This window comes from Muscardinus avellanarius (genome assembly GCF_963383645.1).
Source record: "Muscardinus avellanarius genome assembly, chromosome: 10".
Classification (NCBI taxonomy): Eukaryota; Metazoa; Chordata; class Mammalia; order Rodentia; family Gliridae; genus Muscardinus; species Muscardinus avellanarius.
The window spans coordinates 61270646-61294624 of record NC_137796.1 but is presented as its reverse complement, the minus strand read 5'-3'; the positions used below and the strand labels follow the sequence as shown (position 1 = coordinate 61294624).

At 55.6% G+C, this 23979-nt stretch overlaps 4 protein-coding genes across 4 annotated transcripts in view; 2 read left to right on the top strand and 2 right to left on the bottom strand.

Moving 5' to 3' along the window:
- Positions 1-664: 664 nt before the first annotated feature.
- Positions 665-11079, top strand: SLC17A7 (solute carrier family 17 member 7; the record flags this gene model as incomplete). Its single annotated transcript, XM_080704067.1, has 12 exons — positions 665-726; positions 5330-5582; positions 6770-6888; positions 7173-7287; positions 7365-7452; positions 7608-7694; positions 7785-7927; positions 8502-8651; positions 8784-8916; positions 9530-9640; positions 9801-9928; positions 10786-11079. 12 exons carry the CDS (start codon positions 665-667, stop codon positions 11077-11079), a joined length of 1683 nt encoding a protein of 560 aa, XP_080560193.1.
- A 1444-nt stretch (positions 11080-12523) lies between these two features.
- On the bottom strand, positions 12524-15132 carry GFY (golgi associated olfactory signaling regulator; the record flags this gene model as incomplete). Its single annotated transcript, XM_080703677.1, has 3 exons — positions 12524-12723; positions 14185-14358; positions 14502-15132. The coding sequence occupies 3 exons, from the start codon at positions 15130-15132 to the stop codon at positions 12524-12526; spliced, it is 1005 nt and encodes a 334-aa protein (XP_080559803.1).
- A 4059-nt stretch (positions 15133-19191) lies between these two features.
- On the top strand, positions 19192-19855 carry PTH2 (parathyroid hormone 2; the record flags this gene model as incomplete). Its single annotated transcript, XM_080703215.1, has 2 exons — positions 19192-19316; positions 19681-19855. The coding sequence occupies 2 exons, from the start codon at positions 19192-19194 to the stop codon at positions 19853-19855; spliced, it is 300 nt and encodes a 99-aa protein (XP_080559341.1).
- Positions 19856-23597: 3742 nt separating this feature from the next.
- The window catches only part of KASH5 (KASH domain containing 5), a gene marked incomplete at its 3' end in the record, with an annotated part of 28781 nt that continues 28399 nt past the window's right edge, over positions 23598-23979 (bottom strand). The window contains exons 18-19 of the mRNA XM_080703332.1: positions 23842-23946; positions 23598-23742 (exon numbers count right to left, since the gene is read on the bottom strand). Of these exons, the coding sequence (XP_080559458.1) occupies positions 23598-23742; positions 23842-23946 (250 nt within the window). The remainder of the gene's footprint in view (positions 23743-23841; positions 23947-23979) is intronic.

Sequence of the window (23979 nt, the reverse complement as noted above, 5' to 3'; positions counted from 1 at the left end):
GAGGTGACGTCGGGCATGGTGGCCCACGCCTGCAATCCCAGTCCTTGAGAGACTGAGACAGGAGGAGAATCGCTAGTTCGAGGCCAGTCTCAGCAATGTATCAGGACCGTGTTTCAAAATAAAAAGGGCTGGGAGTGTAGCTCAGAGGCAGAACGTCCCCAGTACCAAAAAAAATTGAGGAGGGATAGACTGGGAGGATGAAAGACAGAAGGAAACTCAAAGGAAGATGGAATTTAGGGGATGAAATACCGGAGAAAGTTAGGGGAACCTCAAGTCAGAGGAGCTAAATCTTGGGTGGGGAAGAGATCTGAGGAGAGAGACAATCTGGGTGGAAGGTCACGGGGAGTAACAGAAAAGGGACTGAAGTGGGGGGACGCGATTCAATGGCGAGTTCAGAACCTAGGGGCGTGGTCTGGGGTGACAGGCGGAGACCTAGGCAGACAAAGGGGCGGGTCCAGCGACGGGGGGCGGGGCCTCTCCGCGCCCCGCCCCGCCCGGCGCCGAGTCCTGCGGCAGCCCCCAGGCGGCGGGCACTCGCAGCCTCCTTCCCCCCGAGCGGAGCTGCGGGGCCGGCCGGGCCGGGGCGGACCCCGGGAGCCCGGACGCGGCCGCCCGGGCCCGCGGGCGGGGGGATCGGCGGGGGACCCGCACCCGGGCAGCCACCATGGAGTTCCGCCAGGAGGAGTTTCGGAAGCTAGCGGGTCGCGCCCTCGGGAAGCTGCACCGGTGAGCCTGGGGGGTCCCGGGAGGGAGGGCGTGAGGGTTCAGGCGATGTTCTTGCCCACCTGGGAGCAGGCGGACAGACAGACGCGCAGGCGAGACCCCGGCGTGGCGAGTGCGGGGTCCACCCATGGTCCAGACTTATCGCCCAGTCTCCCAGGGCGCCGCTCTCCCGTCCGGTCTTGTCCATTACCTCGGTTTTTTCTGCACTTGCACGGTCGCACCCTGAACCCTGGGCTCTACTCTTTCTCTGGGACTGTACATCCTTTTCTCGCTCGATCTCTGTTCACCTGTCTGAGTCTCCCTGTATCTCTCTCTCTCTCTGGGTCTCTCTTCCCATTTTTCTCTGGGTCTCTTTCCCCTTTTTCTAAACCTTTTCTCCCCTCTGTCTGGCTTTCTCCTGCTTGGATCTTTGGATCCTTTCCCTTGAGTCTATGGTCATTCCTGTCCCTAGATCTCTGTCAACCCCTGACTCTGGGTCTCCCCCACTCTGGGTCTCTCTTGGCCAAATCCTCCTTGGTGATCCCTGTCACCTCTCTCTGGGTTATTTCCCCACCCTGAGGCCCTCCGTCTCTGTGTGTCTTTCTCAGTTTCTGCGTCTCAGGGGAGTTTAATCTGAAGCTAAAGCGGATTGGGGCCCATGGTCCTTGTCCTTGAGGGGAGTTAAGCTGTGAGGAAGTAGCCAGGGAATCCTGGGTCCGGGGGGGGGGGGTTGCAGGCCAAAAAAAAAAAAAAAAAAAAAAGGCTTCTGGGATAAGACAGACTTCCCAAAGGACAGAGATTAGAGCTGAGAGGGACTCCTTTCCGTCTAGGGCCGTGACCCGGGTGTCCCTTTGGGTAGTCTCATCACCCATCTCCGTCTCTCACCCCCAACCCCAGGTCTGGCTCCAAGTCAGAGAAATTACTCAGCTGCGGAAAAGCCTAAAAATATCTGGCCACAGTGGTGGGGGGAGAGGAGAGGAGATGGCTTCCCCTGCACCGTGTCGCTGCCCCCATGCCCTCAGACCCCGTCCCCTCAGCTCACATGTCTCATCCCACCTTTCGCTGGCCCTCGGTCCATCTACCTAGGCCATTCTAGTTCTATTCTGAGTCTAACATTAGTCTTGCTTGTTGCAGATCACCTCCTCGCTCTAAAGTTACCCCACCCTCCCGTAACACGAGAGACAGGAATGAGGCTGGACAAGGGAGGAGGCTCAGGGATGGCGCAGTGTGGGGGGTGGTGGAGGGGGAGCTGAGATAACTTTACCCCTTCTTTTTCCACTTTCCCAGCCCCTCCCCACCCTTTTTCTCGCCTCCTTTCACGAGTTTCTCAAAATACATCAGTGCGAAGTCAGGAGAGAGAGAGAGAGAGAGAGGGAAAGAGAGAGAGATGTGCGGATGGAGGGGGATGAGGGGCGGCAGGAGGAGGGATGTGTTCCTCAGGTCTCCCTCCCCCAGGCTCTGCTTCTCAGTTTCTCATCTGTGTCTGGGGCTCTCTCAGTCCACCTCTGCCTCACCCTCCAAGCTGTCTCCTGGGGTCGCCACAGACTCCAGAGCTCAGAAGGCCAGGGCACTCTGCAAGGGGCTTATGAAGAGAAACCATTTGCATCTAAAGCCTGGGGTTGACTTTGATGGCTGATGGCTGGAGGGAGCAGGAATGCCTGTAGCAGACACAACACAACATCTCCTTTAATCCTCTTAAGGAAGCCAGGGAAACTGAGGCTTAGCTTGGGAGTGGGGGGAATGACTGGTTGAGTACAAGATCCATCATTGAATCCAGATCAGTCCCCCTCCCAAGCCCAAGACAGAGGCTGCAGATACTGGGTGTGTGGAAGACTCTCTTGGACCAGGGAACAGTAACCCAGGGAGACTTGGGACAAGGACATGGTGGTAGGGGGTATGGGAGAGGTGAGAAGCCAGAGTACCTCCTTTCTGAGAGCCAGAACCTGGCTGGACAATGCTGACAGCCAAGAAGGGACCAGGCTCCATTGCTATTACTGCGTGACCTCGTGTGTGGCAGTCCTGCCCTCTGAGCCTCACTTTCCTGAGCTGTGCAATGGGAAGATAGGAGAAACCCAGGAGGACATACAGGACAGAGACAGGGGAGTGGAGGCAACGGAGACACCTGCATTTGGTTAACTGACTCCTAATGTTGATTTTTCTCATCACCAAGTCCCCAGGCCTGAGTTCTGGGGCATACAGAGAGGGGAAGGGGGATCTCGACCCAGGCTCTCCTCTCTCTGTTCTTGTCCTGTGCATCCTTAGTCGTCGTCGTCTTCTTCTTCTTCTTCTTCTTCTTCTTCTTCTTCTTCTTCTTCTTCTTCTTCTTCTTCTTCTTCTTCTTCTCCTTCCTCTTCCTCTCCCTCTCCTCCTCCTCCTCCTTCTCCTTCTTCTCCTCCTTTTAGTACTTGGGATTGAACCCAGGGGCATTCTACCTCCAAGCAACACTTTCAGTCCTATTTTATTTATTTATTTATTTACCTATTTATTTACTTATTTTGTGACAGTGGGGATTGGACCCAGGGACATTTTACCTCCAAGCTATACCTCTAGCCCTTTGTGTGTGTGTGTGGTGCTAGGAATTGGGCATTCTGGGCTATACCTCCAGCTTGTTTTTTTTTTTTTTTTTTTTTTTGCGGGTCTGGGGGATGGAACCCAGGGGACACCCCCAGCCCTATTTTTTATTTTTTTACTTTAAAACAGGGTCTCACTGAATTGTGAAGGGCCTCACTAAGTACCCGAGACTGTCCGCGAACCGTGATCCTCCGGTCTCAGCCTCCCGAATGCTGGGATTACAAGCATGCGGCACCATGCTGTGCTGTCTTCTTATCTTAAAATTATTACTATTACCTTGAACTTCCCTCATTAATAACTTGCATTTCCAATCTTGCCCCCATTTTATAGATGTGGGCTACTGAGACCACCCACTTGAAAAGCCTTGATTTGAGATCAGACATGATAAACAGTGAATATCAAATTTCAGGGGCTGCAATCACATCTTGAATTTCAGGGTCAAATAGCATCTGATAGCAACGTGGGTCAAAGTCTAATCTCATTGGCTGACATGTTCTGATGGGGAGACCCGGGGGAGGCCCCGCCATACTGTGCTATTCCCTGTGAGGGTTCAGTGTCCCCTCTCAGAGCCTCTCTGTTCCCTCTCTTGGGGTGTCCTTCCTTTTCCCCTTGGCTCTATCCACTCCACCTCCTCTTGCCCTCCAATCCGTGTTTCTTAACTGCCCCTCCCCACCTCCTTAAGTTCCACTCCGGGAGGGGTGGCTGTGTTTTCTCATCTCTTCCACCCCCTCCCCCCAGACCGTCTGGCTGTTCTTTCCTCCCCCGTCCCAGTCTCCCTCGCCTCCATCTGTTCTAGCCCCTTCCTGGGATCCGGCCCGATACCCTGGCTGCCTACCCGATTCAGGGAGGGACCACACCTCATACATCTCGTCCTCAGCCTGTCTCTCTCCTCTATCTCCCAGTCTCTCCATCTCTCAGCCTTCTGGGTCTCTGTTCCCCTCCCTCTGCATCTGTCCTGGGTTTCTGTGCCTACCTCTCTTTGGGTCCCTGCCTCACTCTCTAGATCACTGTCCCTCCTCCCTGGGTATCTGCCCCCCACTCTCTCTGGCTCTCAGTCCCCCGCTCTGGGCCTCTGTCCCACTCTGTTTGGTCTCTGTGTCCCCCCCTGGGTCTCTGTCCCCCTTCTCTGCATCTTTCTCCCTCCTTCTGTGTCTCTGACCCTCTCCCTCTGGGTCCCTTTGCAATGTCTGTCTTCTCTGTTACTCTCATTTGAGGTCTCTCCCCGCCTATCGTAGGGCACCTCTCTCTGCCTGCAGCCTCTCCCCGGGTTTTCGTCGGCCCTCCAAGTACCCTATCCATCATCACAGACTCAATCCTGGATCCAGAACGGGCGGGGGCGAGAGCCACGCTGGGGAATGAGCCAATCTCCCTACCAGGGCCATCTGTCCCCTGCCAGGACACCACCCGTCAGTCCCCCTCCCTACCCCCCTAGGCTGACAGCGCACTCAAGGTTCCCTAGGGATGCCCAGGCTGGGCTGCTGCATTCCAGGGCCCCCAGCCTGACATTTCTCCACCTCCGCGGTCCTGGGAATGGGCTTCTAATAGCTGTGGAAGAGTCAGCTGGATGTCAGCCCCATACCTGGGGCCTGGAAGCAGGGAAGGGCATGCAGGGTGGGGAGAGGGGAGGAGGGGTCGGTATATATAGCAGAGTAGCTGGGAAGCATCTGTTCTTTTGACACCTTTGCTGAGGCCTCTCCTTAGCACCTTTTGCTTCCTCAAATAGACTCAGATCTGGCAGAGGGGGCTGGGGCGTCTTTGGGCCTTGGGTTGGGGGTTGGGGACACAGATCTTTTTCAATGCCAAAGGGGAGTTTGGGACCTAAAACTCCCACAATGAGAGAGATAACAGGGTGAGAGGAGAAGGAGGCTGAGGACCTTCACACCTGACTCACAGGGAGTACAGGACTGGAGGCCCTGAGCCCTGGGTAAGAAGGGGTACGGGCTTGAAATTCTGGGTCTTGAAAAACTGCAGGTTTTGCACTGGATCCCCGTGACACAGGGACTTGGGAGGCTGGGGGCCCCGGACTCCTGAGGTTTTAACTCTCGTTGCCCCGCAGCCTTCTGGAGAAGCGCCAGGAGGGTGCAGAGACGCTGGAGCTGAGTGCTGACGGGCGGCCGGTGACCTCGCAGACCCGGGACCCGCCGGTCGTGGACTGCACCTGCTTTGGGCTCCCTCGCCGCTACATCATCGCCATCATGAGCGGCCTGGGCTTTTGCATCAGCTTTGGCATCCGCTGCAACCTGGGCGTGGCCATTGTCTCCATGGTCAACAACAGCACGACCCACCGCGGGGGCCACGTGGTGGTGCAGGTAGCTCAGGGCCAGAGCCCTGGTACAGCTGCCCCCAGCTAGCCCTGCCCGGGTCCCGGTGATGTCACACCCGCCTTCGCGCCGCCCAGGCCACGCCCCTCCAATCACAGCCTCGTGGCCCCGCCCACACGTGCTGCCGCTTAACTCAGATCTCACCTCGGGGCTGACCAATTTCCAAGCCACGCCCTCATCTCAAACGCGGGCCCCCATTCCAGGTTCCCGATTGCATGGCGTAGATTCCGCCCCCTCTTTAGGTGCCGTAGGTGTTCTCTCTGTTTAATTTGAACCCACTGGCAATTTTGCTCCCGTCTGTGCCCCACGCTCAAGTCCCGAGGTCACATCTACTTTAGTCCCAGCCACATCTCAAGTTCCTCAATGAATTTTGAGCCTAGATTTTCTGAAGCCCCACCCACCTCACCTCCTCGTCGCCACCTAAAACCTCCTTCCATCTTTTATTCCGCTATTTTATGTTCGGTACTGTAGAAGTCATGCCTCTCGCCGGGCGGTGTGGTGGCGCACTCCAGTAATCCCAGTATTTGGGAGGCTAAGACGGGAGGATCGCAGGTTCGCGGCCAGCCTCAGTTGCTTGGTGGGGCCTTCCGCAATTTAGTGAGACCCTGTTTCAAAATAAAGAATTAAAAAATAGGCTGGGCATGTAGCTCAAAGGTAGAATGCCCCTGAGTTCAATTCCTGGGGGGGGGGGAGGTAGTCATGACCCTGCTTCAGGGGAAAGAAAATCCTGATTTAGTCCGTGACCTACTTGAAGCCTGCCTTTGCTCCCTTAATGATCAGGTTCTTCCCTAATTTAATTGCTTATTACCTCCTAGACCTTATCCAAGTCATTCTACAAAAAATGTGAAAGTTGGATACAAGTGGAAAAAGAGCCACCTCATACTTGGGTCCTTGGGCATTCCAGTAAGGGAGACTGAGGCAGGGATGCAGGCAGAACGAGGCTGCTAGGCAGCAACACATCCCGTTGTTAAGGTGGTAGTACCGGCCCTAGCAACGGTGCGCGAGCAGTTTTCGTGGACTGACAGAGGGATGGCGTGAGCTCTGATTGGCAGGTGTTTGGGCGGTGGGAGGGAGTCCTTGCTTTTCATTGGCCAAGGGGCTAAGCCTGTGGGCGCTGATTGGTGGAGGGCAGAGAGGGAAAGGGCGGCTGGTTTGATGTGCCTTTTGGCCCGCAGAAAGCCCAGTTCAACTGGGATCCAGAGACTGTCGGCCTCATACACGGCTCCTTTTTCTGGGGCTACATTGTCACTCAGATTCCTGGAGGATTTATCTGCCAAAAATTCGCAGCCAACAGGTACAGTGATGAGGTCTCAAGCTGGGCGTATACTATAGCTGTGTGGGTGGAATGAGAGTGCAGTCGAATTTGGGGTCTGCCACCCAAATAGGAAAACGTGAGGGGCCTGGATTTAGGGGCGGGTCTTAGAGGCGGGCGGGGCTTGTGGCTGTGAAACGTGGGAGTCGCTCAGAAAGTGGGGCCGAGGGTTCTGGGGAACACAGCTCCTACCCTACTGTGGGAGGGAGGGCAGAATCCTAGGAATGGCGGGGAGCTGGACCTTTCTCTCCAACCCTTCCCGTCAGGGTTTTCGGCTTTGCCATTGTGGCTACCTCCACTCTAAACATGCTGATCCCTTCGGCTGCCCGCGTCCACTATGGCTGTGTCATCTTCGTGAGGATCCTGCAGGGCTTGGTTGAGGTAAAGTCCAGCTTCCTACGACCCCGCTCCCCGTCGGACCCATCTTTTCTGCTTGACCTCGCTTCTCTGTTCTCTAGGGGGTCACGTATCCTGCCTGCCACGGGATCTGGAGCAAGTGGGCCCCGCCCTTAGAACGTAGTCGCCTGGCGACGACAGCGTTCTGCGGTGAGAGGAAGGGGCTGGGGACCCGACACCTGCATCGTGGGAGGAGGGGCTGTGACCTCCTCTTCTGTGTTCGGAAAGGGCCAGGGCCAGGGTTCGCACCCCTGAGCCCAGGAAAGATGGATTATTCATTCTCTATCCCGAATCCTCTCTCTTAGGTTCCTATGCTGGGGCGGTGGTCGCGATGCCCCTTGCCGGGGTCCTGGTGCAATATTCGGGATGGAGTTCTGTTTTCTACGTCTACGGTGAGGGACCCAGACGCCTGGTTCCGGGAGGCTCTGGGGCTGAGCGGGGCGGTCATCACCCCGCCCCCGTCCCTTCCTGACCCTCCGCAGGGAGCTTCGGGATCTTCTGGTACCTCTTCTGGTTGCTCGTCTCCTACGAGTCCCCGGCCCTGCACCCCAGCATCTCGGAGGAGGAGCGCAAATACATCGAAGACGCCATCGGCGAGAGCGCCAAACTCATGAACCCCCTCACGGTCCGGGCCGGTCTGCGGGGCTGGGGAGGGAGGGATATCCTGGCTCGAACCTGCACCCTAGTGGGTGCCCGTAGACTTTGAGGAGACGGGCCCTGAACACAAAAAGAGCAGGGCTAGAACCTCGGGTTAGGGATGGATGCTAGATTATGCCTGGTGGAGGACCGGGTTATTAAGTGCTGAGGCTGGGTTAGGGCTCCAGGTGGGTGGAATTAGGACCACGAACGAGGCGTGGCTAAAAGTTGTGGGAGAGCTGGGCGCGGTGGTGCTTGCCGGTAATCCCAGTTCCGGGGAGGCTGAGACAGGAGGATCAATTTAATAAGATTGTTTCGAGATTAAAAAATAAAATAAAAAGGGCTGGGGGTAGAATGCTCCTGGGTTCAATCCACAGTAACCCCCCCCACACACACACACACAAGCAGCCGTGCCCAATGCCCTCAGTCCCGAGAGGCTTCAGGGAGGTCAGGACTCGTGGGGCTCCGCGGGACCGTTGCGGGGTCCCTGAAGGGACATGGAGGAGCCCCCACCCCTGGCCTCCGCCTTAGCGGCCCTTGCCGTCGCCCCCCACCCACCGCAGAAATTTAACACGCCCTGGAGGCGCTTCTTCACGTCCATGCCGGTCTACGCCATCATCGTGGCCAACTTCTGCCGCAGCTGGACGTTCTACCTGCTCCTCATCTCCCAGCCCGCCTACTTCGAAGAGGTGTTCGGCTTCGAGATCAGCAAGGTAGGATGGCGGCGGGGGCGCGGCGGGGGCGCGGCGGGGGCGGGAGAGAGAGGGAAGGGGCTTGGGTCCCGCGGCAGGGAGCGGGAGCCGCCCCTTTAGGCAGAGCCGCGTCCCCCACACCTGCCCCCGCAGGTGGGCCTGGTGTCAGCGCTGCCCCACCTGGTCATGACCATCATCGTGCCCATCGGCGGTCAGATCGCCGACTTCCTGCGGAGCCGCCGGATCATGTCCACCACCAACGTGCGCAAACTGATGAACTGCGGGGGTGAGTCGGGGCCGCGTAGGGAGGACCCGGTGGGCGTGTCCCTGCGGTGGGCGTGTCAGGGGCGTGGCCTGGGCGTGGTTAATAGGACCCAACCCCGGTGAGCGCCGGCGGGCGGGCGGGGAACTGGTCCTCAAGCCGCAGGCTCAGAGGCCACGGCGTGGACAGCAGGGCGGGTTTGCAAAGCAGGTGGACCGGAGGCCAGACCAACTGGGCTGGGGCGGGGCTGGACTTGAACTAGGGACGAAGAGGGGCCATGAATGGGGACCTGGAGAGGGAGGGTGCGTTTCTTGTGAATAGGGATAGAGACACGTGTGTGGACTCACAGATGGGATTGGATCCTGCATCTCGGGGCGTGGCCTAGCCAGGGGCGGGGCTGCAGAGAGCCTGTTTGGAATGGAGGAGACCGTGGGTGTGGACTCGTGGACCAGTCTTGAGGCAATAGAAGCCTGTTTGGGGTTTGCACGTGTCCAGTAGAATAGAGAGCCAGACACGGAGGTGGCCACTCTGGGCCAGAGAGAGGCGGATCGGGGTGCGGGCAGATCTGGAAAGGCCGGGTGGGGCAGCCCGCGTCCGGGCTCTGCGGACACAGAGGCTGCCCTCCTCTCCTCCGCAGGCTTCGGGATGGAGGCCACGCTGCTGCTGGTGGTCGGCTACTCGCACTCTAAGGGCGTGGCCATCTCCTTTCTGGTCCTCGCAGTGGGCTTCAGCGGCTTCGCCATCTCGGGTGAGAACCGCAGAGGCGCAGCTGGGGGATCCTGGTCAGCTCCATAGGGAGCCTCCCTGCCTTCTCAAAGGTGGACCGAGAAGTGGGGGTTGGCCTGGGGTCAGGAACGCCCCCGCGGGAGTCCCTGGAGTGTGACGCCTCCTGGCCTCATCCTCGCCAGGGTTCAACGTGAACCACCTGGACATCGCCCCACGCTATGCCAGCATCCTCATGGGCATCTCCAACGGCGTGGGCACGTTGTCTGGTATGGTGTGCCCCATCATTGTGGGGGCCATGACCAAGCACAAGGTTGGTCCCCCGAATGCTTATCTGATTCTTTGTGTGTGTGTGCGTGCGCGTGGTACTAGGGATGGAACCAGGGCTTTCCACCTCCAAACTACACCTCTACACCCCCTTTTGTGTGTGTGTGTGTGGTACTGGGGATGGAACCCAAGGGCATTTTGCCTCTGAGCTACACCCCCAGCCCTATATCCCCAGACCTATTTTTTAATTCTTCCTTTCTTTTTCTTTTCTTTCTCTCTTTTTCTTTCTTTCTTTCTTTTCTTTTCTTTTTTTCTTTTTTTTGTGTGGTACTGGGAATTGAATCCAGGGACATTCTACCTCCGAGCTACACCCCCAACCCTATTTTTTATTCTTTGAGACGAGGTCTCCCTGAGTTACGAAGAACCTCACTAAGTAGCTGAGGCTGTCCACGAGCCTCCTGTCTCAGCCTTCCGAATGCTGGGATTACAAGCGTGCACCATCATGCCCAGCTCTCATTCTTTCTTTTCTTTTCTTTTCTTTTTCTGTGTGTGTGTGTGTGTGTGTGTGTGTGTGTGTGTGTGTGTGTGTGCATTCTACCTCTGAGATACACCCTCATTCCTGTTTTTCATTTTGAAAGGGTGGGTCTCACTAAGTTGCAGAGAGCCTCACTAAGGCGCTGAGGCTGGTCTTGAACCTGCAATCCTCCTGTCCCAGCCTCCCAAAGCCTGGGATCATAGGCGTGCACCACCAGGCCCAGCTCTGGTTCTTTCTTGCCCACCCGCCCCCATCCTTTGCCCTCTCTGGTCTCTTTCCTCTTCCCTCTGACCCTTCACCGCACTTGTTCAGTCTCCACCTGTCTCTGTGCTTTTATTTAACTGTAGCCTGTGTTGTCCCCTCTACAGACGCGGGAGGAGTGGCAGTACGTGTTCCTAATTGCCTCCCTGGTGCACTATGGGGGCGTCATCTTCTACGGGGTCTTTGCTTCTGGAGAGAAGCAGCCATGGGCGGAGCCTGAGGAGATGAGCGAAGAGAAATGTGGCTTTGTTGGCCACGACCAGCTGGCTGGCAGTGATGAGAGTGAAATGGAGGATGAGGCTGAGCCCCCCGGGGCGCCCCCTGCTCCCCCTCCTTCCTATGGGGCCACACACAGCACAGTTCAGCCCCCAAGGCCCCCACCCCCTGTCCGGGACTACTGACCGTGTGCCTCCCACTCAGTGGCAGTTTCCAGGACCTCCACTCCGTACAGCTCTGGTCTGAGTGACAGTGTCGAGGAAGCCCGTTCCTCTCTGTCCTGCTTCAGGCCAAAGAAGCACTCTCCCTTGTTCTCAGTGCTGTCAAATCCTCTTCCCTTCCCAACTAACTGCCTCTCAGGGGAGGTGAAGCTGCAGACTGGCAGTTTCAAGGATACCCAAATTCCCCATTAAGTTTTCCCTTTTTCACTTGGTCTGCCTTGATGGTTTCAAACTCTCCCATCAGGGCTTTATTTGAACGGACAATTCAACCTCTTACTCTTTCATGGTTTCGAGGCATCTCCCCCTTTCCTGTAACCCCAGGGTCTCTCAGGCTGACCCCTGAGACTGCTCAGCCCTCTGCTCTCAGAAAAATTCAGTCTTGCTCGAAAAGTTCCAAATCTCTCCTCTGCTCTGCATTTCTTAGGTTGGTTTAAACAATCAGCTGTTCCCGCCATTCCAGGGATTCTTTCTCACCAGCGTTTCCGAGGGGAAAATGGCAGTTTCGACTCTCCCCCTCCCTCCGTGCTTTACCCCGCCCCCCACCAGCAGATTCTGCTGGAGCACCAAATCCCTCACTCTCCTCCCTAGCTCCGCACAATGTCTAGGGAGATAACCAAAATGGCGGTTTTAACACGATGCCTCTCCACCCCCATGCACTTTTTCTGATATAGTTTTCAGGTCTAAGTAGTGGCTGCTCAAGTCTATGAATTCAGTGGTTTGAAGCCACCACCATTGAACTTCCCAGGGTGGTTTCAAGAAGTCCCTCTTCCCCCCAGTTCCTTGCACTTTATTCTCCCGGGTGGTATCCGACTACCCTCGGTTTTCTCAGTGGCCATTTGTTGTGTCCCTCAGGGGCTAAACGATTCAAAATCTGGGATCCTTCCCCTCTCAGGCACCCCTCTTTGGGCTTGGAATTTAGGGGAACATTGTGTGTGAGAAGTTACAGAATCCCAGGAAAGGGATGGGGCTGGAGAAGAGGGGTGTTTATCCTGGGGCAGGGTTGTGTCTTGGTGTTTCTGTCTCTGTGACTGTAAATCTCGCCCTGCCCCACTCCAATAAAATGCTTTGTGTACAGACTCAGTTGTCCTGCAAGGTGGGGTTCTAGGAATCCTGGCTCTCAGCCCTCCTCCCTCAGACGCCAAAGTGCCACCCTTAACCCCCCCCCCTCCTTCCCAGTCCCTTCCAGCTGACTGAGCCCCTGCAGCCCCAGCGCTCAAGTCAGAGGTCTCCAGCCATGGGGAACACCTGGTTTATTCAGCCTGAGACCATGTTCTCTGATGAGCAAAAGCGTGTCTGGGTTGGACGCTATCCCAGAGATCCACTAAGGAGCCAAGCATGCCGGGAGGACAGACTCCCGTGTCCACCTCCCTTTAGAAATACTCAGGTCTGGGGTGGGGGCTGAAGGGGCTCACACGAAGTTGTTGGGGAGCGTGGCGGGGGACAGAGCCTCCAGGCGCTGGGGCTGGCCCCCACGCGGTGGCGGTGGGAGCTTTGGTGGCAGTGGGGGTGTGGGTGGAGGCTGCTTGGTGGCAATGTGCGAAGGGACCCAGGCATCCGGTGCATAAAAGTAGAGATCGTAGGGGTCCTTCGGGGCGTCCAAATGCATAACTGTGGGAGCAAAGGGGTGGGGTCATCCACAGGCTGAAAGAAGGCCTGCCCCCTCCGCCATGCCCCCAGCCAAGGGAGAGAGAGGCTAGAGAGGGCTCCCACTGTCCATTGAAACTGGGTTGAAAGATGGGCGTGGTGGCGCAGGCTTGTAATCCCAGCATTTAGGAGGCTGAGCCAGGAGGATCGCGGTTCGCGGACAGCCTCAGGTATCAGTGAGGCCCTCTGCAACTTGGTAAGACCCTGTTTCCAAATAAAATATAAAAATAGGAAGCCGGGCGTGGCCGCACATGCTTGTAATCCCAGCATTCGGGAGGCTGAGACCAGAGGATCTTGGTTCACAGACAGCCTCAATTACTTAGTGAGGCCCTCTGCAACTCAGTGAGACCCGGTTTCAAAATAAAGAATAAAAAATAGGAGCCGGGCATGGTGGCACATGCTTGTAATCCCCGCGCTTGGGAGGATGAGACAGGAAAATCGCGCAGGTTCGAAGCCAGCCTCAGCTACTTAATGAGGCTCTCAGCAACTTAGCGAGACCCTGTTTCCTAATAAAATATAAAATAGATCTGGGAGTATAGTCCAGAGGTAGAAAGCCTCTGGGATCCACCCCCAGTACCACCAAAAAAAAAATAAATAAATAAAAAGAATAAAAAATAGGGCAGGGGGTGTAGCTCGGAGGTCGAATGCCCCTGGGTTCCATCCCCAAACCCGCAATAAATAAATATAAAATAGGTCTGGGAGTATAGCCTGTAGGTAGGAAGCCTCTGGGTTCCAACCCCAGTACCACACACACACACACACACACACACACACACACACAAATCCGGGCGTGGTGGCACACGCTTTTTAATCTCAGCGCTGGGAGGCTGAGACAGGAGGATCGCACAGGTTCAAAGTCAGCCTCAGCTACTTAGTGAGGCTCTCAGCAAGTTAGTGAGACCCTGTTTCCAAATAAAATATAAAATAGGTCTGAGAATATAGCTCGGAGGTAGAATGCCCCTGGGTTCCAGCCCCAGTGCCGCAAAACAAACAAACAAACAAACAAACAAACAAACAAACAAACAAACTGGGTTCAAAAGAAAAAGGTGAGGACCCCTGAATAAACGACCAAGCGGGAGGTCTGTGAGAAGGGGCGGGGCCTGCGCTGGAGGGCGGGGCCTACATAGAAGAGGGCGGGGAAATCACAGCTCCTAGCCGGTGCACCCAACTGGGAGTGGGAGGGCTTGTAGGTGACAGAGTTCTGGGCCTGAGATGGTTTCCAGCTGGGATTGGGGAGGATCTGGAAGTGTGTGTGAGGAATTTCAGACAATTAGGGGCAGGATGGATGGATGGGACTTACACCAGGGGTCAGGGCTTTTATTGACCTTGAATGGGAACCCATACTTCTTGGCAGGGCGTCCTAAAATGCCCGACCAGACCAGGTTAAGGAAAAGTGCAGGCATTCAGGAGAACGCAGACACTCACCCGGTTCATCTCCACTGTCCGGGAGCCGGTGGTGTGCGAAGGGCCGATGCTGGGCAGACCGGCGGTAGAGACACCACATCAGCAGGAAGATGACGATTAACAGCCCGGTCCCCGCGAAAAACAGGCACAGCGCCCCTCCTGTGGCGCCACGAGGGCGCCCCACCAGAGTCACACCTGCCGAAGGACAGGAGCAATCAAAGCTCCAGGCTTCTTCCTCCCTCACAGCTCGGGATCCAGACCCCAGCCCTCCCCGCAGACCCAGAGGTCCAGGCCCAGCCCTCCTCCCTCGCACCCAGGGGTCCACTCCCGCCTCTCACCGGTCTCTTTCACTCTTTCCACCACGATGATAGTGTTGACTCTCTCACCACGGGGGTGCCTCTGGGGGGCCCGAGGAGTGTCAGGGGCCAGTTGATTGGGGGGCTCTTGGGGGGCAAGAGGGCCTGCAATCCGGGCTGAGGGAGCAGGGGTGTCAGGCCCTTTGGGGCCAGAGTTCTGCAGGAACTTTAGCTCAGAGGCCCCTGGAGACTCCGCGGGGGGCAGTTTAGAGGAGTCAGGCTGGGTGGCCAGCAGGGAGTCTGTTGTGAGGGTCCGGTGTAGCTCATTTAGGGCAGTGGCTTCAACCTTGGAGGCTGCGGGCATTTCTGGGTGAGGACTAGTGGAGATCCCAGGCCCAGAGGTGGTGGGAATCTCTTTTGTGTCCTGGAAGTGGGTTGTTGGAAATTCGGTTTGGGGACTTTCAGTGGAGCTGATGTTGTGGGTTACCTGGGACTCTGGATGGGAGTTTTCAGTAGGGCCAGGATGGATGGTTGAAGGGAATTCAGACTTTGGGGTTTCAGTGGTGTCAGGATCATGGATTTCTAGAGACTTGGGGTCATGATTTGGGGTTTTAGCATGTGTGATTTCAGAGGTGTTCAGCTGGGGACTCTCTGGGGAGGGTTGGTGGTGCATAGTCTGGGTAGAGTCAGTGTCCTGGCTCTCAGGAAATTCTGGCTGTGAAGTTTCGGAGGGATAAGGTTTGTGAGTCTCAGAGGGTCCTGGGCACGGAGTTTCAATCAGGTCAGGTTTTGGGGTCTCAGAAGGTTTAGTTTGTGTTACTTTGGAAGGGTTAGGCTTGGAGGCATCCAGGAAATCTGACACTGGGGTTGTGAGTAGGTCAGGCTTGGGGATCTCAGAAGACTTTGGATGTGTGGTTTCTTGGAGGTCAAGGCTGGGGGTCTCAGTGAAGTCAAGTGAGGAGGCTTCAGGGGACACTGCATAAGGCCTCTTAGAGGGCTCAGAATAAGCAGTCTCAGGGAGATGTAGGGCAGGCCCATCTGGAGCAGAATTTTCAGAAGCATTGGGGGAGATTTCAGAGGTGTGGCCCATCCCCAGAAAGATGGAGCCCTCAGGTGGAGAGACTGAGGGGGCGGCCTTGGAACCCAGAGGAGCCAGGAGGAAGATGAGAAGGAAGAGGATCGAGCTGAGCGATTCCATTGCTCTTGGAGATGCCTATAACCTTGGAGGGAGCAGGAAGGAAGCTGTTAAGGCTAGGGCCTCCCGAAGCCCTGCCCACTCCCCAGAGGCCACTCCTACTGGCTTCCCAGTGGACCAGGTTTGTCTAGGCGCCCGGGAAAGGAGCAGAATCTTGCTGCAACTCTCCAAGGGCTGTAGCGGTGGTACCTAAGGAAGACAAGACACCCAGGCTTCTTGGGAGTCATCGTCCTTAATTTCCATATCTGTTTCCAAACAGGCCATGTCAGAAAAATTGGGAGCCAGACGAGGTGGTGCATACCTGAAATCTCAGTACTTGGGAGCGTGAGGCAAGAGGATTGCAGATTCGAGGCCAGCCTCAGCAGTTTAGTGAGGCTCTGTTTCAAAATTAAAAAAATAGAACCGGGCATGGTGGCTCAAATTTGTAATCCCAGAATTTGGGAGGCTGAGACAGGAGGATCACATTTCGTGGACAGTCTCAGCTACTTAGCCTTTTGCAATTCAGTGAGACCCTGTTTCAAAATAAAGAATAATAAAAAAAAACAGGGCTGGGGGTGTGGTTTGGAGGTAGAATACCCCTGGGTTCCATCCCCAGTACCACCAAAAAAAAAAAAAAAAAAAAAATTTGGACTAGGGGTGTAGCCCAGAGGTAGAATGCCCCTGGGTTCGTTCCATCCCCAGTACTGCAAAATAAAAATAAACAAACAAACAAATAAATAAATAGTGAAAAAGAAAAATTGTGCCAGGCATGACGGCACATACCTGTAATCTCAGTGACCTCAGCAACTTAGTGAGACCCTGTTTCAAAAAAAAAAAAAAAAAAAAAAAAAAAAAAAAAAAAAGGGCTGGAGATAGAATGCCCCTAGGTTCAGTAAAAAAAAAAAAAAAAAAAAAAAAAATGGGGCTATAGCGGTGGTACATGCCTGTAATCTCAGAATTTGGGAGGCTAAAACGAAGGATTGTAGGTCTAAGGCCAGTCTCAGCAATTTAGTGAGGCCTTGTTTTTTGTTTTTGTTTTGTTGTTGTTGCGGTGCTGGGGATGGAACCCAGGGGCATTCTGCCTTTGAGCTACACCCCCAGCCCTATATTTTTATACTTTATTTTGAAACAGGGTCTCACTAAGTTGCAAAGAGCCTCACTAAGTAGCTGAGGCTGTCCTCGAACTGGGATCCTCCTGTCTCAGCCTCCCAAATGCTGGGATTACAAGCCTGTGCCATCATGCCTGGCTTTATGCCCTGTTTTGAAATAAAAAAGAGCTGAGGGTGTAGCTTGGGGATGGAATACCCCTGGAATCGACCCCCAGCATGAAAGAAAAAAAAGAGTAAAAATTGGGGGAAAAATGAAACCTCTTCAAGCCCCCACAAATGTTAGAGTGCAACCCTGGAGGGTGTCAGTTCCCCAAGGGAACCCAGGATCACTTTCCTCTCCCAGGCCTTAGAACTCCTTAACCCAACAGTTGTTTACATTAAAGAAGGCTCAGAAGAAACCACTTGGGGCTAGAATCCTGGATCTGAGGGAGGAGGAAGACACTTGGGTCCTGGGCAAGAAGGTTGCTGGGGGCTCAGATTCCTGGGTCTCACAGAGGGAAGAGGCCACAGGTCGAAATCCTCCATTCTTTCCAGAGGCTGGAAGCCTGGAGGTTCAGCAGATGCCTACACTTTTAAAGGAGTAATGATTGGGGGGTTGGTTACAGGGAGAAAAGGAGACAGGGGTCTTGAACTCTTCAGCTCTACGCACAAATGCTTCTTCCTTCCCCTGATTCAGGGATCCCGGCCCCCAGCTCCTCCTGAACGCCTCAGCATGGGGGAGGGGACTTCTGGGCAGATGTTCAGGCTCCCTGTTTACTCAGGATGGTGCTGGGATCGCTGCATCTCAGGCTGGTCTGAACAGAGATGCACTGCTTCGTGGTCAGGCAGAGGTGGATGCATGGCTGGGACTCGGTCACTGGGGGTCCTGGGGTCTCTTACCTGCTTAGTTGTATCCAAGGTGACAGCCGGTGAGCAGAGCTGGATGCAGAATGCTGCAGAATGACTCTGGGTGGGGCAGCAGGAGCGAGGGTCCCAGGGGGACACAGGTGAGGCACCTGATGTCCTCCCTGGGGATCCCAGGCACCTAGCAACAGAGCTTGGACTCTTAAAGGAACAGAGATAAAGGATATTGTCTCGGGGCAGACAAGGAAACTGGGAGATGTGGGGAGAACATGAGCCAACCAAACTATCTTTCTTTTGAAACCAGGGGTCCTGGCCCTCTGCCCTCTCCTACGCACAAATGCTTCTTCCTTCCCCTGATTCAGGGATCCCGGCCCCCAGCTCCTCCTTCCCAAGAAGCCTGGAATTGGAGTTCTCGTTCCATCCACCCTTAGCCTTAGGAGTCCAAGCTTCACCACCCCTCCCCCACCCTGGGGAAGAAGGAGTCCAGGTGTCTGAGTCCCAGATGGTCACTGCCCTTGTGTGTTTATAGAGAGCCCCAGCTCTGTCTCCCAAATCGCTCCCTGCTGGGGTCATCTGTGGGCATGTCCATCCCCACTGCTATCCTTCCATCCCTTGTCTGACAGCCTTAGTTAATTTATTTTTTAGTACGGGGAACTAAACCCAGGGTCATTCTATCTCTGATAGAATGGGATTACAAGCATGTGCCACCATACCAGGCTTCCTTTGACATTGTGTGTGTGTGTGTGTGTGTGTGTGTGTGTGTGTGTGTGTGTGTGTTACTAGGTGTGGAACCCAGGGGCTTTTCTACCTTCGGAGTATACTCCCAGACCTATTTTATTTGGAAACAGGGTCTCACTAAGTTGCTGAGAGCCTCACTAAGTGGCTGAGGCTGGCTTCGAACCTGAGCGATCCTCCTCTCTCAGCCTCCCAAGCGCGGGGATTACAAGTGTGCGCCACCGCGCCTGGCTTTTGTCTTTTGAAACAGGGTCTTGCTAAATTGCTGAGGGTCAATCCATCCAGTTGGGATGGATCTCCATCTCCATCTCTCTCCCTCTCTCCCTCTCTCTCTGAAACTCTTTTTTCTTACCCCCACTTTCCTTGGTCATTCTTTCTTTGTCCTTCCCTCTCATGGCTATTTCTCCCCTTCCTGTCCCTGTTTCTCATCAGTCCCTCCTCTGTCGCTTTCCCTGCCTCTGACTTCTGCTCTGATGGTCCCTCTGCAGTCTCTATTTTTATCCCTGACACCCCCTTGTGTCCACCTCTCTGTCTGTCTGTCTCTGCCCCTCCTTCTCAGGTCCCAGCTCCTGGTCCCAATTAGTTGGTGACGGGCAAGGAAGTGGCGAGGCCCCCACCCGGGCTCCTCATTACCGCTGGCGGCTCCTAATGAGCCTGGGGGGAGGCTGACCCCGGCCCCCGGCCCCCGGCCTGCGTCACTGCCCGCTGCGGGGGCTGTGGAGGCGATATAAGGGGGCTGCGGGCAGTGACGCCCGAGCCCACTGCGCGGTAGGGGGCCCTGCGGGAGGCTGCTGGGGAGGGGCGGGTGTAGGGATGCGGGGTCCTGGGCCGGGATGCCGACTTGAGGAGCCTTCCCTTCTCTCCACAGGTGATGGAGATCCGCCAGGTGTCCAGGAGCCTCCGGGTGCGGTTGCTGCTGCTGCTGCTGCTGCTGCTGGTGCCCTGGGGCACCCGCCCTGCTTCCGGCGTGGCCCTGCCCCCCGCCGGGGTCCTCAGGTAGGTGCGAGGTCCCGGGAGGCACGGGGAGAGCCCAAGAGAAAGAAAGATATCAGAGACCCAAAGAGAGGGCGAGCCCGAGAGAAAAGGACAGGCTGGCCGGGAAGGGGGCGGGACGCGAAGCGGAGTGCAGGCTCGGCCAGAGAGAGCGAGATACAAAACGGATCCCGAGAGGCGTGGGGAGACTCGAGGGGCCATTCTCTGAGCGGTCTCTTGGGCTCCACTGCCAGGCCGAGCGCGGGGCGCCGCGGGGGCAGGTGCCCGGCACGGCCGGTCCCCGGGCGCCTTCGCCCCGGGGGGAGAGGCGCGGCAGGCCGGGGGCGCGTGCGCGGGGCCGGCGCGCTCACCCGCTCCGCGCCCGCAGCCCCCGCAGCCCCGGCCCGGCCCGGGCGGGCCCCGGCGCCCCCGGGGCGCGGCGCAGCCTGGCGCTGGCGGACGACGCGGCCTTCCGGGAGCGCGCGCGGCTGCTGGCCGCCCTGGAGCGCCGCCACTGGCTCAACTCCTACATGCACAAGCTGCTCCTGCTGGACGCGCCCTGACGCCCGCCCGTCGACTGCGGCTGCGGGCCTCGGCCGCCCGGCGTGCGTGAGCGCGCGAGGGCCGGGGCGGGGGTCCGTCGGCCCCTCGGCGTCCCGCCCGCCGGCCCCCTTTTCCCGCTTAAATCGTCCTCCCCCTCCCCCTGACAGCGGGTTTCCTCCGCTCTCTGGTTCTCTGCCGTTTCGGCCCCCCCCCCTCCGGCCTCGGCTACTCCAGCCCCGTGGACCGCCCTCCAGGACCTCCGCTCTCAGGCCCGCCGTGCCCCCAGTCCAGCCTGGCGGCGCTGGGGAGGGCGCAGCATCTCTGCGCCCCCTTTCCTCGTGTCATGACGATTTCAGCACACAGCCCAACATAATAATAAATAAGCTTTTACTAGAAAAGGCTCTCCGCCTTTCTCGCAGTGGCCTCCAGCGGTTTCATCGGGGCTTCCCAACGGTGCCCTTCCCGGGAGGCCTTCGGGCGAAGGGCCTGGAAACCACTCCGGGAGGGAGGGCTCGAGGGAGCCCGGGGAGGCCGGCCCTGCAGCCCCGCTCCGGCGAGCCCCGGGCGACTCACTGGCCAGAGCGCGGGCGGGCGGCGGGCGGCGGGGACGGACCGCGCTCCGATTGGTCCAGAGCATCCGCGGGTGAGGCCGGAGCCTCTGCGGAGAGAAGGGCGGGGCCGGCCGCGGTGGGGGCCGCGCTCCCGGCGCTAGTCTGAGGCGACCCGAGTCCTAGCGGGCTCTTGGTTGCGTTGGTGGGCCAATTTCTCAGTGTCACTCAGAAATAACATAACAACGAAGAAATAGCAGTATTCTTCACAACCAACCGGAATTGGCCTATTTTTCTTCCCGTCTTCACAGTACTGGGGATGAAACCGAAGTCCTCATACTCTCAAATAGGCACCACCGCCCAAGACTCCTCCCCATCTCCCGTCTACCCTTGTCATCTAGCCCCTTTTCAGGATCCAGAGGATCCCCCGCCCTCCAGCTGGTGGTGCCTTCCCTTGCTCATAGTGCTTTCGTGGGCCCTGGGAATGAAGTTCAAGCTGGGTTTCAGAGCCCTTCATGGGATCCTGCCCATCTCTTTTTCTATCACATTACACTGTAGCCTCAAATCCTTCCCTGGCTGCAATAAATAAATAAATAAATAAATAAATAAATAAATAAATAAATAAATAAATAAATAATCTCAGCTACAAGCTGGATGTGGTGGCATACGCTTATAATTCCAGTACTTGAGAGGCTGAGTCAGGAGGATCGCAGGTTTGAGGACAGCCTCAGGAAGTAGTGAGACTTTCATCAACCTAGTGAGACCTTGTTTCAAAAAAAAAAAAAAAGTAAAAGCCGAGTGTGATGACAAACACTTGTAATCTCAGTACTTGGGAGGTTGAGACAGGAGGATCACAGGTTCACTGTCAGCCTCAGCTACTTAGTGAGAACCTCTGCAACTCGGTGAGACCCTATTTCAAAATAATTAAAAATAGGGCTGGAAAGCCAGGCATGGTGGCACACACTTGTAATCCCAGCATTTGGGAGGCTGAAACAGGAGGATCCTGGTTCACCACTAGCCTCAGCTTACTGAGGCCCTTTGCAACTCAGTGGGAACCTGTTTCAAAATAAAGAATAAAAAAGAGGGCTGGGTGTAGCTTGGAGGGAGAGTGTCCCTGGGTTCAATCCCCAGTACTGCAATAAATAAATAAATAAATAAATAAATAAATAAATAAATAGCCAGGAGTGGCGGAATACCCTTGTAATCACAGTTGTTAGGTGGCTGAGACAGGAGGATCCCAGGTTTGAGGACAGCTTCAGGATGTAGTGAAACTCTCATCAATTTAGCTAGACCCTGTTTCAAAAAAATAAAAGAGCCGGGCATGGTGGCACACGCTTGTAATCCCAGCATTCGGGAGGCTGAGACTGGAGGATCGCAGTTCATGGACAGCCTCAGCTACTTAGTGAGGCCCTCTGCAACTTAGTGAGACCCTGTTTCAAAATAAAAAATAAAAGCCGGGCGTGGTGGCGCACACTTGTAATCCCAGCATTCGGGAGGCTAAGACCTGGAGGATTGTGGTTCGCGGACAGACTTAGCTACTTAGTGAGGCCCTCTGCAACTCAGTGAGACCCGGTTTCAAAATAAAGAATAAAAAAATAGGGCAGGGGGCGTTATCTCAGAGGTAGAATGCCCCTGGGTTCCATCCCCAGACCTGCAAAAAAAAAAAAAAAAAATAGAGCAGAGAGAGTGTAGCTCAGAGGTCGAATGCCTCTGGGTTCCATCCCCAGACCGGCAAAAAAACAAATAAATAAAATAGGGCTGGGGGTGTGCTCGATGGAGAATGTCCCTGGGTTCAATCCCCAGTACCAAAAATTAAAAATAAATAAATCCCAGCAACAAGGTGATGCCTGTCCCTCTCCACACATACTTCTTTCTTTTCTAGTCTTCAGGCTGTATCCTCTGCCTGTTATGCCCTCCCCTGCTCCTTGATCCTTGTAACCAATCAGTACCCATCTTTCAAGACCAACTGCAGATGTCATTCATTTGGGAAGAATTCCCTGTATAACTCTAGTACCACAGACTGTGCTTGATCAAGAATAGGTGCTCAGTGCACATATTTTGGGGGAAGTGGTTCTCAGTCTCTACTCTCCTTCCCTTCTCAGTCTTAAGAAGGGGCCTTCTTACCCTAAGTCATGAATATGCACCCCTGTGCGTGTGTGTGTGTGTGTGTGTGTGTGTGTGTGTGTGTAAATGATGTGGTACTGGGGATTGAACACAGAAGTGTTCTATCTCCAAGCTCTACCCCTGACCCTTTTAATTTTGAAAGAGTCTTACTAAGTTGCTGATGGTCTAGCTAAACTGCCAAGGCTTGTCTCTAACCTGTGATCCTCTTGTCTCAGCCTCCCAAGTCTTGTGATTACATGTATGCACCACCACTCCCTGCCAAGATGGCCAGTATCAACAAAGGTGAGCAGATTTATAGGAGAAAAACTGCCTACTGCTGATCTAGGACAGGACAGTCAGACCCTGATGGGGGCACAGGGCAGAGGTGTGGATAAGATAGGAAGAAGAAAGGGATCAGGGAGATGTCTCCCCTCCCTCAAAAACAGCCTGACAATGCATGGGGCAAGAACTTGTGTAGGTGGCCACTAAAAGCATTTGGGTTCATGACATGCAGTGTTTTTTGGAATGAGTTGCTGTGGCAGGCACTTACCTGTTTCCCTAAATGTACACTTCCTAGATGATGTTTAGTCAGCAATAGGCCTAGCCCCAGAATAGCTCTTCAGCCTTGCAGGTATCCCTGCCTCTTATAGCTAGAGATGGTCTCAACAAACAGGCTGGGCAATGAGACGAACAGGCACAAGCCTGCTGGTGACTGGGAAGGCTATGGCTATTATAGAAGGGGAGGGACATATCCCCTTGCCCCTGTAGATGTGACATCTCCTGAGCATGAAGGAAGGGCTAACAGGATCCCAGAGACCCTAGCTCTGGCTGCTGTGACCCAGCTGTGGGCCCACAGCTGCCTTCCTCCTTCCAGACTTGTTTGGTGGAAAAATAATCCTTAGTGTTGAAGATATTATTGGGTATGTTTTGCTATTGTTACCAACAATACAAAATCAGGAGACTTCACATAAACACTCAATACAGGGATGTGGATCCGTGTGTACTGGTTCTGGCGTGAACAGTACAAGTTAATGGTGGTATAACAATACAGGTAACAGTACAAAATTCTTTGGGGGTTGATTGAACTAGACATTGCTCTGAGGGGGATGCCTCACACTGGTGGGGGCTGGAGGTAGCAGAGCTGGAGGTGGGGCCAGGTGGGGGGCGGGGACTGGACCAGCAGCAGGACTGAGAGCAGCAGCAGTAGCAGCAGCAGGCCCAGGATCGGAGTGGGGACCAGCGGGTGCTCAATGACCCTGGTGGGGCGCAAGAGAGGGCTTAGGGTGGGCCCCAGGGGAGCAAGGTCTCTCCAGTGTCTGACCACCTCTCTTCTGGAGCACCTCGAGGGAACACACCTGAACTGCTGAGGAGGCAGGCAGTGCTGGTCCCAGGGCCTCCGGGCTGGGACCAGCTCCTTCACCACAGGCACCAGGGCTTGCTGCAGCTCTGGCTCGGCAGGGCTGCTGGAGAAACAGAAGGGAAGAGAATCACCA